The 14,720-nt window shown below is 44.4% G+C and overlaps 1 protein-coding gene across 1 annotated transcript in view; it reads left to right on the top strand.

Moving 5' to 3' along the window:
* Nucleotides 1–14,720, top strand: part of DHX32 (DEAH-box helicase 32 (putative)) — a 105,237-nt gene that overhangs the window by 89,819 nt on the left and 698 nt on the right. The window contains exons 8-11 of the mRNA XM_088452196.1: nt 6,242–6,433; nt 9,000–9,149; nt 11,234–11,421; nt 12,977–13,158. Of these exons, the coding sequence (XP_088308322.1) occupies nt 6,242–6,433; nt 9,000–9,149; nt 11,234–11,421; nt 12,977–13,158 (712 nt within the window). The remainder of the gene's footprint in view (nt 1–6,241; nt 6,434–8,999; nt 9,150–11,233; nt 11,422–12,976; nt 13,159–14,720) is intronic.

Here is a 14,720-nt window from a genome sequence, read left to right as displayed (position 1 = left end):
AATCGCACCGCGGTCGCTTACCTAAATCATCAAGGGGGCACGAGGAGTCAGGCCGCCTTGGCAGAGGTATCAAGAATCCTGGTATGGGCAGAGACTCATCTGCCCACGATATCTGCAGTGTTCATTCCAGGAATCCTGAATTGGGAGGCCGATTTTCTCAGTCGGCAAGAGATAAATGCAGGGGAATGGGCCCTACATCCACAGGTTTTTCGGAACCTTGTGGACAGGTGGGGTCTACCAGAAATAGATCTGATGGCATCAAGAAGGAACAACAAGGTTCCCAGGTACGGATCCTGGACAAGAGATCCGAGAGCCGAGTTTGTAGACGCACTGACAGTAAAGTGGCGTTACAAGCTGTTATATCTGTTTCCCCCGTTTGCTCTTCTGCCCAGAGTGGTCAGAAAGATCAAACAAGAGTGCAGCACCGTCATATTAATAGCTCCGGTGTGGCCGAGGCGGCACTGGTTCACAGATCTACGGTCTCTCTCCATAGACACTCCATGGCCTCTGCCATTCAGACCGGATCTGTTGCTACAGGGTCCCTGCTGGTACCCGGATCTTCATCGGCTATCTTTGACGGCATGGCTCTTGAGGCCTCCGTCTTGAGGGAAAAGGGGTTTTCCGAGTCTGTTATACGGACGATGCTCAAGGCACGGAAACCATCCTCAGCCCGTATATATTATAGGGTTTGGCATACTTTCTTTCAGTGGTATCAACTGAAAGGGTATGATCCACTTAAATTCCTGATATCCAGAGTGCTGGATTTTCTTCAAAGTGGCCTGGCCTCTTTAAGGGTACAGGTGTCATCTCTTTCAGTCTGGTTCCAACATAAAATTGCTCTGAGACCGGATATAAAGACCTTTTTCAGGGGGTGTTGAGGATTCAGCCTCCCTTTGTTTCCCCGGTTGTTCCGTGGGACTTGACTCTAGTTCTGAAGGTTTTACAGGCTCCTCCGTTCAAGCCTTTAAATTCAATAGACATCAAGTGGCTAACCGCAAAGACGGTATTCCTCCTTGTTATGGCATCTGCACGTAGAGTGTCGGATTTAGCTGCACTTTCCTTCCGGGAGCCGTTCTTGATATTTCATCAAGATAGAGCAGTACTACGTACGGGGGAGGGTTACCTTCCGAAAGTGGTGTCTAAATTTCATATTAATGAAGAAATAGTAGTTCCAGCATTTCAGGGCACAAGTCTCTCACAAGGTGAGGCTTCCCTGGATGTGGTCCGTGCGTTGAGAATTTATGTTAAACGCACGAGCAAATGGAGGAAGTCCGATTCACTTTTTGTGCTTTATGGTTGTCATAAGCGTGGCTGGCCAGCCAATAAACAGACACTGGCCAGGTGGATTCGCATGGCAATTTCATTGGCTTATACACAGGCTGGTATGCGTGTGCCGGATTCAGTGACGGCACATTCTACTAGGGCGGTAGGTCCATCATGGGCTTCCCGCCGGGGTGCTTCTGCTGAGCAATTATGTAAAGCAGCCACATGATCTTCCATCCATACCTTTGTCAAATTTTATGCCTTTGACACTTTTGCCTCTCAGGATGCCTCCTTCGGGCATAGGATTCTCCTCTCTTCCAAGAGTCAGGAGCGTCCCCGCCCATAGGGTTATTGCTTTGGGATATCCCCAACGTAATGGCTGTGGACCCCATGGACCCCGAAGAAGAAAATAAGAGTTATGGTATAACATACCTTTGTTAACTCTTTTTCTTCGAGGTCCATGGAGTCCATGGGGTCCACAGGACACCCACACAGACGCACCTGTAGTTCTGGGGGAGGTTTTTCCATAATTTCTTCTCTTGAGAGTCTGGACTCGTAAGTATGGGTCTTTTCTTTCTTACCCTTTGTTTGTCTCTGCCTGCTTGAGCTTGGTAACGAACTGGCTACCTGAGGCAGGGGGCAGGGGGTGGGGTATATGAGGAGGAAACTCGGTGCATCCTGGGAGCAGAGAGTTCGTTTGTATTAACTGTTTGGTGACCGGGATTCATACCCCAACGTAATGGCTGTGGACACCATGGACCCCGAAGAAAAAGAGTTAACAAAGTTATGTTATACCATAACTCTTATTTTTTATTTTTTTTTCACCCCAAATTTTAAATAATTTTTTTGGGGTGTCCCTATTTTTTTTTTAAAACTTTTTTTTGACACCGTTTATTTTAAAATGACATTCCCAGCCTGCACCCCTAAACCCCAATTCTGCACTTTTTTTCGCCACCTATTCAGTGGTGAAAAGTTATCCCCGTTTTTTTTCAAAGACTTTTTGAACCTGCGAAAAGTCTTTGAAATTGAATACAGTGTAAAACCAAAACCAGTGAAAATGACGTCATCGGTGCGAAATTATCGCAAAAACTGACTTTTCGCTCCAAATTGAATTGCCCTTATAGAAGTCCTTTTACATGGTAATGCTTTAAAGACGTCTGGTATCAAAATGTTTTTGTTATGCATTTCGACACATCTATGAGAATACATCTTTGTTTCTTTTTCACAGATAAAATGACAGCAAAAAAAGAAAATGTTTAAAGTCTTTCAGTTGTAAAACAATGTTCCAAGCTTTTCAGGAATTTGGAGCATATTGAAGTCTGACGTAGTAAAGTTACTTATTTTGGGTAGGATGGGGAGATAATGCCGGGAATCACTCTTTCTAGTGATCAGCCCTTTGTCTCTCTCTAGTGATCAGCCCTTTGCCTCTTTCTAGTGATCAGCCCTTTGCCTCTTTCTAGTGATCAGCCCTTTGTCTCTCTCTAGTGATCAGCCCTTTGCCTCTTTCTAGTGATCAGCCCTTTGCCTCTCTCTAGTGATCAGCCCTTTGTCTCTCTCTAGTGATCAGCCCTTTGTCTCTCTCTAGTGATCAGCCCTTTGCCTCTCTCTAGTGATCAGCCCTTTGTCTCTCTCTAGTGATCAGCCCTTTGTCTCTCTCTCTAGTGATCAGCCCTTTGTCTCTCTCTAGTGATCAGCCCTTTGTCTCTCTCTCTAGTGATCAGCCCTTTGTCTCTCTCTAGTGATCAGCCCTTTGTCTCTCTCTAGTGATCGGCCCTTTGTCTCTCTCTAGTGATCGGCCCTTTGTCTCTCTCTAGTGATCGGCCCTTTGTCTCTCTCTACTGATCGGCCCTTTGTCTCTTTCTAGTGATCGGCCCTTTGTCTCTCTCTAGTGATCAGCCCTTTGTCTCTTTGTGCGATGACGCACATTGGAACGATGACGCAATTTGCCATCGTCGCCCTGCCCCCTACTTCCCAGTGCCAGTATGTGGGGGAGGGGGTTTTGGGGGGGGCATGATGTTGCGATTGTGAGGTCACGCCCACCGCTCCACCCCAATAAATCATCATGTCCCTGCCACACCCACTTATGTCGCACCACGCCCTTTATGCCTCACCACTGTCCCCCGCTATGCCAACCTGGCTGCCCAGAATGCTGGCAGGCATGTTGCAATCTAGAACAGGTGCGGACAGTTTGTATTCATCCATCTGTTAGAACTACAGTCCTCTGCAGGGACTTGTATTTCCCCAACATAATCCTTACCTCTAATCTAGAGGGTCTGAAATGTTTTTTTTATCATAGATAGCTTAAAATAAATAAAAAGATGCAAAATGAGGTGAACTTTATGAAGGCTATAAAATGCAGGCACATAGTGCCAATGCTCTGTGGCACTATGTATCTGTTTAGTGCTGCTGCGTCTGGTTACATTGGGTTAATAGTCAAGAATTGATATGCCAAACCCTGCGCACCAACACAGCAGCCTGGGGCTAAAATACTGGGTGTATCCCTGGATGCCATAAATAAATATACAGTAGAAAATTTTGAGTAAAGAGCCCTGGGCATATTAACGTGGGTTAATACGTCAGAATGGTGCAGATTGTGTGGGTGGTGGGGGAATATATCCCCATCTGATATGAGAAAAGCTGGGCAGTTCAGGGAATGCAATTTGTGCTGCAGGACAAGATATTTAAGTTAACTTGAAAAGGTAGAGCATGTGCAATTGGGGGGCAGGAGTGGAATCTCTTTCCCACCCAAAAATAAGTTTACTCTCACAAATCTTCAACATTGTAGGTCAAGCAGCAGCCTGTATGTTGTGGGGTGGTGGGTACTCTGTCATGGGCTGGACTGGCATGCTTCCGTCATCCGCACGTGTTGGGATAGACTAGGTAAGCCCCCAGAGTGACAAGAACGGGGGCATGATGTGCAGCCATACCCCCAAAATTGTGTTAAACCGGGCGGCATGGCCTCACGCATCATTAACTCACGCCCGTTTTTTGGGCGGCACGCGCTCTAAAGTCCCGACCTCGTTCTCCCCAATGTTGGAAGGTATGCGCGCCTATGCTCATGTTTTTAACCATTGGTTTGCTTGTGAAATGCGCATTCTGTAATCTAAATCTCGTGGTACATCCTCAATCGGCCAATCAGAAGAGGATCACCAGCACATTATGCAGGTTTCTCAGGTGTTTGTGAAGGTCTATATCTTTTGGCATCCGTACTATACTCTACCTACATTGCACTCCGCTTTGCCTCTAATTGAATGTCGCCATGGCGTAAGGTCTATGAAAAAAATGCGGAGGATGTGCTAACGCAACAGAGGCCGGGACTTGTACTGAGACGCCCATCGCAGCTGTACGCATATCTGTACATATACACAGCATCGGACACAGATCAGGCAAACATTGACTCCTTGAGAGAGTCTGTGGTCACTCAGAATGGCCGCCGTAACTAAGACACCGAAGCCTTGTTAACTGTGTACGGGATCACAGTCATAGGATGTGACGCCACCCCGACACAGTCGAGACGCCTGCGTTTTTAGCCAACACTCCCCGTTGCCTCCCCAGACGCTGCCTGCCTGTAAATCGCACTGTGATTATGTGATTGATACTGGCAGCATGCGACAATGGTAAAGCACCTTGATGCATGCACAGTGCGACGCATACGCAGTGGCAGAAAATTGCTCCATTCGCGAAACATCGGCTTTGCGAATCAGACCCACTGCATTCTCTGTGTAACTTTCTTCTTTGCCCTCTAGACATTTCTTGATATCAACCTTTCTGCTCAGAAGAGCAGAACAATGGGGCTCTTTGGTGTCTGTGGGCGCGCATCGCCACTTCCTTGTCCCCCAATCCTTGCAACCAGAACTAGGGACAGCCATCGACCCATCAATGGTTAGCAGCCATCAATGGTTTTGCCATCAATGGCAAAGGTCCAATGTTTCTCCGCCATCAATGGCATACATAGGGCAATGGCCTTTTTTTGGGTGGAGGAGGCGCACAGCACTTAGTCCTGCTCCCTGTTGCCTCACTCAGCCCCGCTCCCTGCTGATTGACACTCTGCATCCCGTGATCCGATTGTTTTCCATCAAGCTTTTCCTGCCATCAATATAAAGTATCAAGGGCACTATCAACATTCCATGGCCATCCCTAACCAGGCCTGGTGATTGCATGTTACCCCACTGCACACAGGGCCTGATTCAGAGGCGCTCACAAAAAGCGAGCGCTCGCTCTGAATCAGGGCGGCCGCATGTTTTCTTTTGTTCGGCCTCCTGGCCGCTCGCTAAGCTGTGACCACCCACAGCCTTAGCGAGCGGCCAGATGATGGTCGCGATCATCGGGCTTGCGACGAGACCCTTGTGGTAGGGTCTCTTTCGTCGCAAGCCCCATCGAGCTTCGGGAACGCCTCCGTTTGGCCAGCCACCCCCCCCCCCCCCCCGGTCCGCCTGCCAAACGGGGCGAGCTGTCGATCAAAATCAACAGCTTCCCCTTTTGGATGTGAGCGCTGGAGCAAGTGATTTCTCGCTCGCTCCGGGGCCTGCGCACTGCCCGGCCGTCGACCCACAGAGAGCACCCCCGATGTGCTCTCTGTTTAATGAGGGCATGCCCCAGAGCCGTAATAGGGCACAGTTGCACCCTGTCCTGGCACCGCCCACTGAGCACGCAACATCATTACATTGCGCAGAAGAGGGTGTGACCGGCCATTCGGCTGTATATACTGTGCAGGGTGCATGTCTGGAGCAACCACAGGACGCTTCGCGGATGCTGCGTGGGAGGGGCGACAGTGCCGCCTACAGAGGCTCTGTGCGATGGCACCGATCACCCATAGTTCGTTATGGCCCTAGCATGCACAAATCAGTAAATGAATGTTACCTTCAGGTGAACCGAACGCCTTCTTTTAAAAGCATTTGTACCGTTGTGAATAATAATTTAATATGGTTTATATATGTATATGTACTGTGTATATCTCCTGTATCTTTATTTCCCACAGACCCTGAAAGTTTAATGCAGGCCCTGGAAGACTTGGATTATTTGGCCGCACTTGACAATGACGGGAATCTTTCTGAATTTGGAATAATTATGTCTGAATTTCCGCTGGATCCACAGCTGTCAAAATCTATTTTGGCTGCCTGCGAGTTTGACTGTGTGGATGAAGTACTCACACTGGCTGCCATGGTTACAGGTATTGTACATGTAAAACAATGGGAAATTCTATTGAGCATACTAAGCAGTGGTCTTCCTGCAATCTGTGCTGGGAGCCAGTGTCTGATCGCACCCTGGAGTCTGTGTCTGGCAGCGATGGGGGCGGTTAGAAATCTCGGCCTCTGACGGCGTATAAGCATGCAAGTAGAAAGTGTATTGCCGATTAAATGCAAGACATTGAAGTTTCAATAGGACAGATGACACTAGTAGAGCAATTTCAACATGCCATAAATTAGAAAGTAGCTCGTAGTGGAAATCTCGCTGTGCAAATTATTCATTTCAATGAGATTGCATTGTCCTGCCACTATCTCCAGCTGTAAGCATCCCAGACCGTGGAGAAATGATAATATAACTTGATAAAATATAGATAAAGGACTGTGGCATTGGTGTAGTCAGAAAATAACGGCATTAAACATTATTGTGTTGATAACTAGGCCTAAGCAGTACATTGTAACAAATCTGCGTCCTGTACCGTATTTATCACTCTATAATAGCTGTCACCACCGCGTATCGTATGCTCCGATAATAGCGGTGTAACTCTACATAATACCAGCAGGTCCATTTGTCTCGGGGTTGCTTGAGTATGTTTAGCTTTTATTGCATTCTACATGCTGGAGCTTATGAAATTGGCGTGGGTGGATGTAATCTGATTTAAAGGGAGAAAAAAAAAGTGTAAAAGGTCAGTTTTTCAAATGTACTTTGAATGCAGTAATTGGAGCTATCCATATGGATGAGGATTGGATAAAGCAGGATTTAAATGGTTTATTTTTTCTATAAGTGTCAGTTTTCTATATGGACAGAAGTAAATCTGCACAGATACATTTCACTGCATGTTTGCAGTCATTAGTGGGAATAGCCATGTTGATTGCTAGAGTATTGTGCTGTGATGAGTAGAACAGTGCCACCCAGGGGAAACTGAGGTAACTGCATTGTGTATTATTTTTAGAAAACCACCAATAAAGCGCTAATGGTCATTATGTTAAAAGTCAAGCACTGTATTAACCATTTAACTGTCGGAAAAAAAAAACTGCTCAGAAAATGTCAAGTTTTTTTTTGTGATTGAATTGGGTCAAGAACATCTCTTAAAACTTATCCAACACAATTTTATTAAATTATATAGAATATATAGAGTCCAAAGTAGTTCGGCACTCAGGACAAAAAATATTGCCCTCCTATAGATTGATATATATATAAAGGCTTTCTTTTTTGCGTGAGGAAAGCTTATATATATATATATATATATATATATATATATATATACACATATTCTTTTTTTAATTAAACATATTAACATAAATTTTTAGTATATCAGTCATCGATATATCAGACCATCGATGTTCGGAGGGGTGTTTCTTTACATTTCCCCAGTGGCTGCTCCTCTCTGCAGCCACAGGATGAGGTGTACTAAGCCTTGGAGAGAGATAAAGTTCCAACCAATCAGCTCCTAACTGTCATTTTAGAGGCCGTGGGGGACTATTCATGAATTAGAGAAAAACTTTTCACTGCTTCTTTCTATTCATGAAGCGGTTACCATGGAGAAGTTTATGACAACTCTAGTGGCGCCAACGTTCCCTGTCTGGATCGCTTCCCCATACAGTAGTAGTGTGGGGAAGTCGTTTTACCGCCACATAACTAAAAGTAAACACAATTTAATTTTAATTTAAAAAATGTTGCTGAATTTCTCAATACGGAACTTTTGGCCTAAGGGTTCCGCGAAAAAAAAAAGCTGAAACTCTAGGGCACCGTAATTCAAGAAAGTTGGGGAACCCCTGGTGTAAGCCATTAATTAGACAATGGCATTTTGTACTGTACAAGGACATATGGGAACTTGCAATGGTTGAGAGGTGGTCTTTCCTATTAAGGGAATGCAGGGGCTAAATCATGAAAAGAGGTCAGCTGTGCTATGTTCACTTGTGTACATTAGAAAAAAGCTTCTTAACGATGATTTAATTAGCATGTATGAATGTTTCCTAGGTCAATACACAGAATTGTCTAATTAACTTTTCAGACCTAGGACATTGCACGTGACCAGGAACCTCCACTGGGTCAGGAAGATTGTCTTCCCCATAGAAAGGTTATACTGACAGCTCCCTGGTTACCACATAGGAAGTATAGGTTGCATTTTAGTTTTATTTTTTTGCACCCTTGAATTGCACTCATTAGTACATCTCAGTTATGTAATCGAATGAGTCATTTTTAAAATATATATATATTTTTTTTCCCTGTGTGTTCTATTACTGTACATTAAAGACCTAACAGAATATACAAAACTATAGATGTGGATCCAGCAGGTAACCTATGATAATTAAACCTCTGTGGAACAAGTCACCACAGGCTGGCACATGTCATTCCGTCACTGCTGGGGAGTCTTTGATTTTTCGGAGTGGCCGGGATTGTGTTATGGGGAGTTAGGGAGAAGCATTGTATTGGTTTATACATAAACATGCTTGGCTCACCTTCCAGGGGAACCTGTTGCTGCTTCTGACATTTAGCTCACTGTATGATCTGTCCACATTAATTTAAGGCTGTTTTCTTTCAATTGGAAGCTCCGAGCTGTTTCCTGGAATCCTCCCTTGAAGCGGGTGTTACCAGGCTAACTAGTAGGAGGCGGTTTATGCACTCTGCGGGAGATCACTTTACCCTTATAAACATCTACAAAGAGTATGAACAGATGAAGAATAACAATGCAAGTCAATGTGAGTGCCATCATTTTCCAGTGTTCTAATGCTGCTGTTTCCAGTATTCTGGCTGAACACCTGGTCTGTGCTGTTATTTTGTGTGGTGGTGAGTGTACCACACAATAAGGATCTGTCTAGCATTCCCCAGTAGAGCACAGTGCCAGAACATGGGCAGATCATTACAATGCATCCTGAGCAGAGCTGAGCTTTGTCGTATCCAAGGGCTGAAAGAGTAAACTACTCTGGGTGGGAGGAGGGATCATCAGGACCTTGGTGAAACACACAGCAGGCAGAAAGATAAATGGAATGTATTTTTGTAAAATGTGCAGGAATCCCATCTAAACGAATAGGTTAAAGTAACCTTGTAAGCGCTGCAATGCAGCCTCTCTTGGTTGCCAACCAAATGACCCATTCACATGTAAATTGAGTTAGCAGCAGGGAAAATAGACTGTGGTCAGTTTGGATTTGCCTCTGGGCCAGTTAGGGCTTGACCAGACACTGCAATCTTTTGAGATCGCAAACATGGCAAGTTCATGTCTGTTTGCTCTAAAATAAACATATCGACCACAGAAATTCCAGGGTCTGTGGGTGCTATAAGAATGATGAAGTCACATCTCTGGTTGCTATGGGCTGTTGAATATTTGCACCTGTACTAATGATGCCCACTGTGTGGAAGTGCATGGGAAGCAGAGACGTAACATTAAGGGATAAATGGGGGTTCCATGATTGTAATACAGGGAGGTGAGGGGGCAGTGACGGGTCAACCCCAGCTCGCCTTTAAATGCCTCCCTCCCCATCCTCAAAAGATCAGGGCATCTTCTGATAAGCATTGGCACCTGTCAGACCTCAGAATAGGTTTCCGCTTGGGCAGGAGAACATCATTACAGGCCCCTACCTAAATTTTAATGGGTGTGGATTGATAGATTGACAGTAGCTAGATAAACAATCGCTAGACACCAGAAGGTAGAACGTGAATGGTCGACAGGAACAAAGGTCGACATGTAAATGGACTACATGAACTCAGGTCGATAGGGTCCAATGTTCGACATGGAGTTAGTTTGACAGGGTGAAAAGGTTGACAGGTAAATTGTCAACATGGACATAGGTCGACGAGGTCAAAAGTTTGACAGGTGAATGGTCGACCCGGTCAAAGGGTCGACATGTCTTTTTTAAATATTTTTAAACCCTAACCCTCACTCTGGTGCTTAACCTTCCTCCTGGTTCCTGACCCTAACCCTTTACCAAGTGCCTAAAACTAATCCTGATCCTAAAAACATTGAGAAATCATGAAAAACCACGTGTCAACCTAATCACTGTCTACCTCCTGGTGTCCATCTATTGATTGTCATTATTTGGCCTGGCAATGCATGTGAGACTGGATGGGAAGTCCCCATTCCATCGCTCGGTCTGAACAATTCAGAGGAGCTTTATAAGAGAGACAAGTCTGAAAACCTTAGTATACTACACATTGCCCAGTAATTCCAGACATAGCCTCCACTCTTTTGATGCCTTCCATTATAAGGTTAAGTAGATGATTGATTTACTGTAGATTGCAGTATATTATTTTCTAGCGTGTAAAGGGATTTTTTAATTTTATTTAATGTTACTTGTCTTACGTCTTTTGTATCAAATAAATGTTAGGTCATTTTATTGCAATATATATATTTATTTATTACCAGTTATTTATATAGCGCACACATATTCCGCAGCGCTTTACAATATTTGTCCATTCACATCAGTCCCTGCCCCAGTGGAGCTTACAATCTATATTCCCTACCACAGGCTCACACACATACACACTAGGGTTAATTTATGTTTGGAGCCAATTAGCCTACCAGTATATTTTTGGAGTGTGGGAGGAAACCGGAGCACCCGGAGAAAACCCACGCAAGCACAGGGAGAATATACAAACTCCACACAGTTAGGGCCGTGGTGGGAATCGAACCCACGACCTTAGTGCTGTGAGGCAGTAACGGTAACCATTACACCGTCTGTGCTATATATATATATATCTATATATCTATATATCTATATATATATATCTATATATATATATATATAACACCATTGTAACTTTATTCAGCCACCTTTTTCTTAAACAGACGACATTGAGAGGTGGTGTCAGGATCACTTGTTAAACTACGTTGCTCTGGAAATGGGGTGTGTCATAAGGGGTGAACTCTTGGACATAATGAAGCGAATCGAACTCCCAGTGTCTGAGCCGGCTTTTGGTTCTGAAGAAAATGTCTTGAACATTAAAAAATCGCTCCTGACTGGATACTTTATGCAGGTAAGGAAACAACAGCATCTACTCTATGTGCAGGTTAATCAGTGGCGCCACCAGGGGGGTGTGGAGCACACCGGTTGTCACCCTCTGAGGGGGTGACACCAAAATGCTGGCTCCTCCTAAGTGATAGGGAGACTAGGACTGCACTGTGATGTTATTGTGCAGCACCTGGCTCCTGGTCACTTGTTTCTTGACGATTTGACAGATTTTGCCTCCATTTTGTAAATCAATCTTTAGCAGATCAGCTTCCTCCACAGGTTCAATTATAGGGGCTCACTCAGTTGCGTGCAATGCTGAACTTAGGTTCCTGATTATCGGGAATCTGTGCGTGCGCAGAACAGGTCCTACGTGATCACACACACCTGATTGACAGGCAGAGGCATTTAGGAGGAGGTGTGGGTGCGGCTCCATTTTCCGGGAGTGGCAAGGCCAGGGGCCGTGTTCACAGACGCAGTTTCCTGGTCTCGCTGGCCGGCCATCAACCCCAGTCGCAGTGCTGAGATTGCAAATGCAGAAGTGGGTCTCATACACCTCCCTACATATTTGCATATTTACAAGGACGGAAGTGCAAAGCTGCCTGCGTACATACATCATATATCTATAGCTTGCGTGCAGCTTTGCAATTTCATCCCAAGCTGAATCACCCCCATAGTCTGTTAATACCTGAAGCCTGCAGCCCACCTTCCTCGCTGGTGTTCCCCTCCACCATCTCTCTACTCTCCAATCTCGTCATAATGCTGCCTCTAGACTGAACTTTCTATCACTCCGTTCCGTCTCCCTATTCCCTACTGGATCCAGTTTAAACTTCTCTCCCTATCCTTCATAGCCCTCTCAATTTTATCCCTCCTACATCTCCAACCTCATTTCTCTCCACACCCCATCCATCCATCCAGTCTAACTGCTGCCTTTGCTCCCCACTACAAAACTTCTCCCGTGCTGCCCCTAAACTACGGAGTGCTCTCCCACATTCTATTAGACTCTCTCCACTAATCTCCGTTGTTTCAAACGTTCCCTTTAAATCTCACTCATTCACCCTTGTGTACCAGATCTCTGCCACATCAGGCCTTCCCTCCCTCATCACTAACCCTTTTATCTCCCCAGTACCCCCACTCCCTCCCTATCCTTTTACAATGTAAGCTCTTGCGAGCAGGGCCTACCCTCCTATTGTTTAATTCTCTCCCCTCATGTGCACTCTCTCTGGTTTGTGACACTATTATTTAATACATGTTGGCATTTCCTCACATTAGTTAAGTGTCTGCATTATTCCCACATTTGTAACTATGTTGAGTTTGATTTATTCCTGTTTATTGTGTGACAGTTTCATGCTATTTGTTACTATGTATATTTGTTTATCCTGTCACTCAGGTTACCTGGTTTTGTATGTTTGCTCTGTACAGTGTTGATAATAGAATACAGAGGGCAACAATAGTAAAATCTGATAAATAGCTGAGATTAAGGCAGCGTCTTCGCTTACACTGTAAGGTCACGCTGCCCAGATGTTTACTACACTAACCCGTATATGAAATATATTGAGTAATATTTATAATGTGCTTTCTAGGTTGCTCGAGATGTTGATGGCTCAGGAAATTATATCATGCTGACGCACAAACAGATAGGACAGTTACACACGGATTCTGGGTACAGCCTCACCCACATTATGCCAGAGTGGATCCTGTTTCATGAATTCAGCGTGGCAGATAGCAGCTGTATAAGGATCGCCACAGAAATCTCTCCAGACCTGTAAGTACTTGGACAGCACATAAATAATCTGCTTCTAGGCTCATACACACACAAGCGGTCAGGTTGAATGAACGTCCATCTTGGATGACATAACATGAAGGAAAAGACCTGGGGACAGATTTGTCAACCATTCTAAAAGGTAAGTGGAGGTGTTGTCCATAGCAACCAATGAAATTCTAGCTATAATTTCTGTAGTACATTCCATAAAATGGCAGCTAGAATCTGGTAGGTTGCTATTGGAAACACCTCCACTTGTCGTCTTTAGAATGTTTGTTTGAGAAATCTCCCCCTGCTGTGTACATTTGGCTGATCCTAACACAACTTCCATGTTAGAAATTAGGATTTATCATCTTAAAATACAGACCTATTGGGTTTTAAGGGTTACAGGTTTAGCAGTCACACTCTACCTGCCCATTATAAATGCATTTCTATATGTACGAATGTGATGTTCTCTCCAATTTACACCTCTTACAATCTAAGCTGTCCAGTCTCCTCCGGGTGTGCATCTTACGTGGAGCAGTGTCAGTCAGGAGGAATCTTCATGTGTCATATGGCAGTTCTCTGTATTTTAGGTTTAGCCTTTTTATAATGTACGGTAGTATATTAATACTGCGGTATATCTGGCCAGGCAGTCGACAGTCAGAATGTCGATATACAATTAGATCGACATGGTTAAAATGTTGACACTTAACATATCGACACCATGTCAACATGTTTTTTATTTTTAGGGTTAAGTTTAAAGGAAAAAAAAAAACATATTTCGACATTCTGGTGTCAACATTTTGACCTGTCGACATATTGGTTATGTTGACTTTCTGACTGTTGACTGGTCATACTCAAAACAGACCAGTTTTAAAGTCTCCCCTATATATGGGGGAGTCCCGCATAATTCAGCTTTCGTCTATTTGATGGATACAGCTAATGATACTTTACCAGATCAGACTGCAGTACTTCTAACCTCAATCACAGGAGCACAGGGGACCTTGTTATATAACTAGAATGAGTTGCTTTGCTGGTGTCATGTCATGTCTCTCACCTTCTATGCAATACTACTAAAAATCTGCTCACACCCAAGAATAGTATAAGGGTTTTGCAGTGTTATACATGTTGTTCGAACATTTAATATGCACTAAAAGTTTGCATGCAAAGGTGGGGGGGAGAGAGCAGAATTGGGAACCTTTGGCACTAAAGCTACTGTGGAACTACAAGTCCCAATGTGCTGTGAGGACACGATGGGTCCTGTAGCTCCACATCTGCTGGAGAAGCACAAGTGGCCCAATCCTATCACATAATGAGAATGTATTATAGTGTTCATCTCTTTTAAAACTTACCAAAAACTTCAGTCTGAGAAATAGTTGTGTCGCGAAAAATGGACCCGGTCTACAAAAAGGACAGGGAGAAAGGCTCCTAGATCTCTGTATACGCTTATAGCCAGGGTTTAGTGCATTTATAAAAAGTAATGCCATTTCATTGCCTCTGTTGTTTATACTAGGATTTACAGGCAGAGGTAAATGGAAATGAAACGCTTCTCGCTTTTTGTGATCTCAATAAAATACAGATTA

The sequence above is a fragment of the Taudactylus pleione genome, unplaced genomic scaffold (assembly GCF_031769625.1).
Source record: "Taudactylus pleione unplaced genomic scaffold, aTauple2 ptg000034l, whole genome shotgun sequence".
NCBI lineage: Eukaryota > Metazoa > Chordata > Amphibia > Anura > Myobatrachidae > Taudactylus > Taudactylus pleione.
Note: the sequence above shows the minus strand (reverse complement) of the source record. Positions and strands in the feature narration are given on the sequence as shown.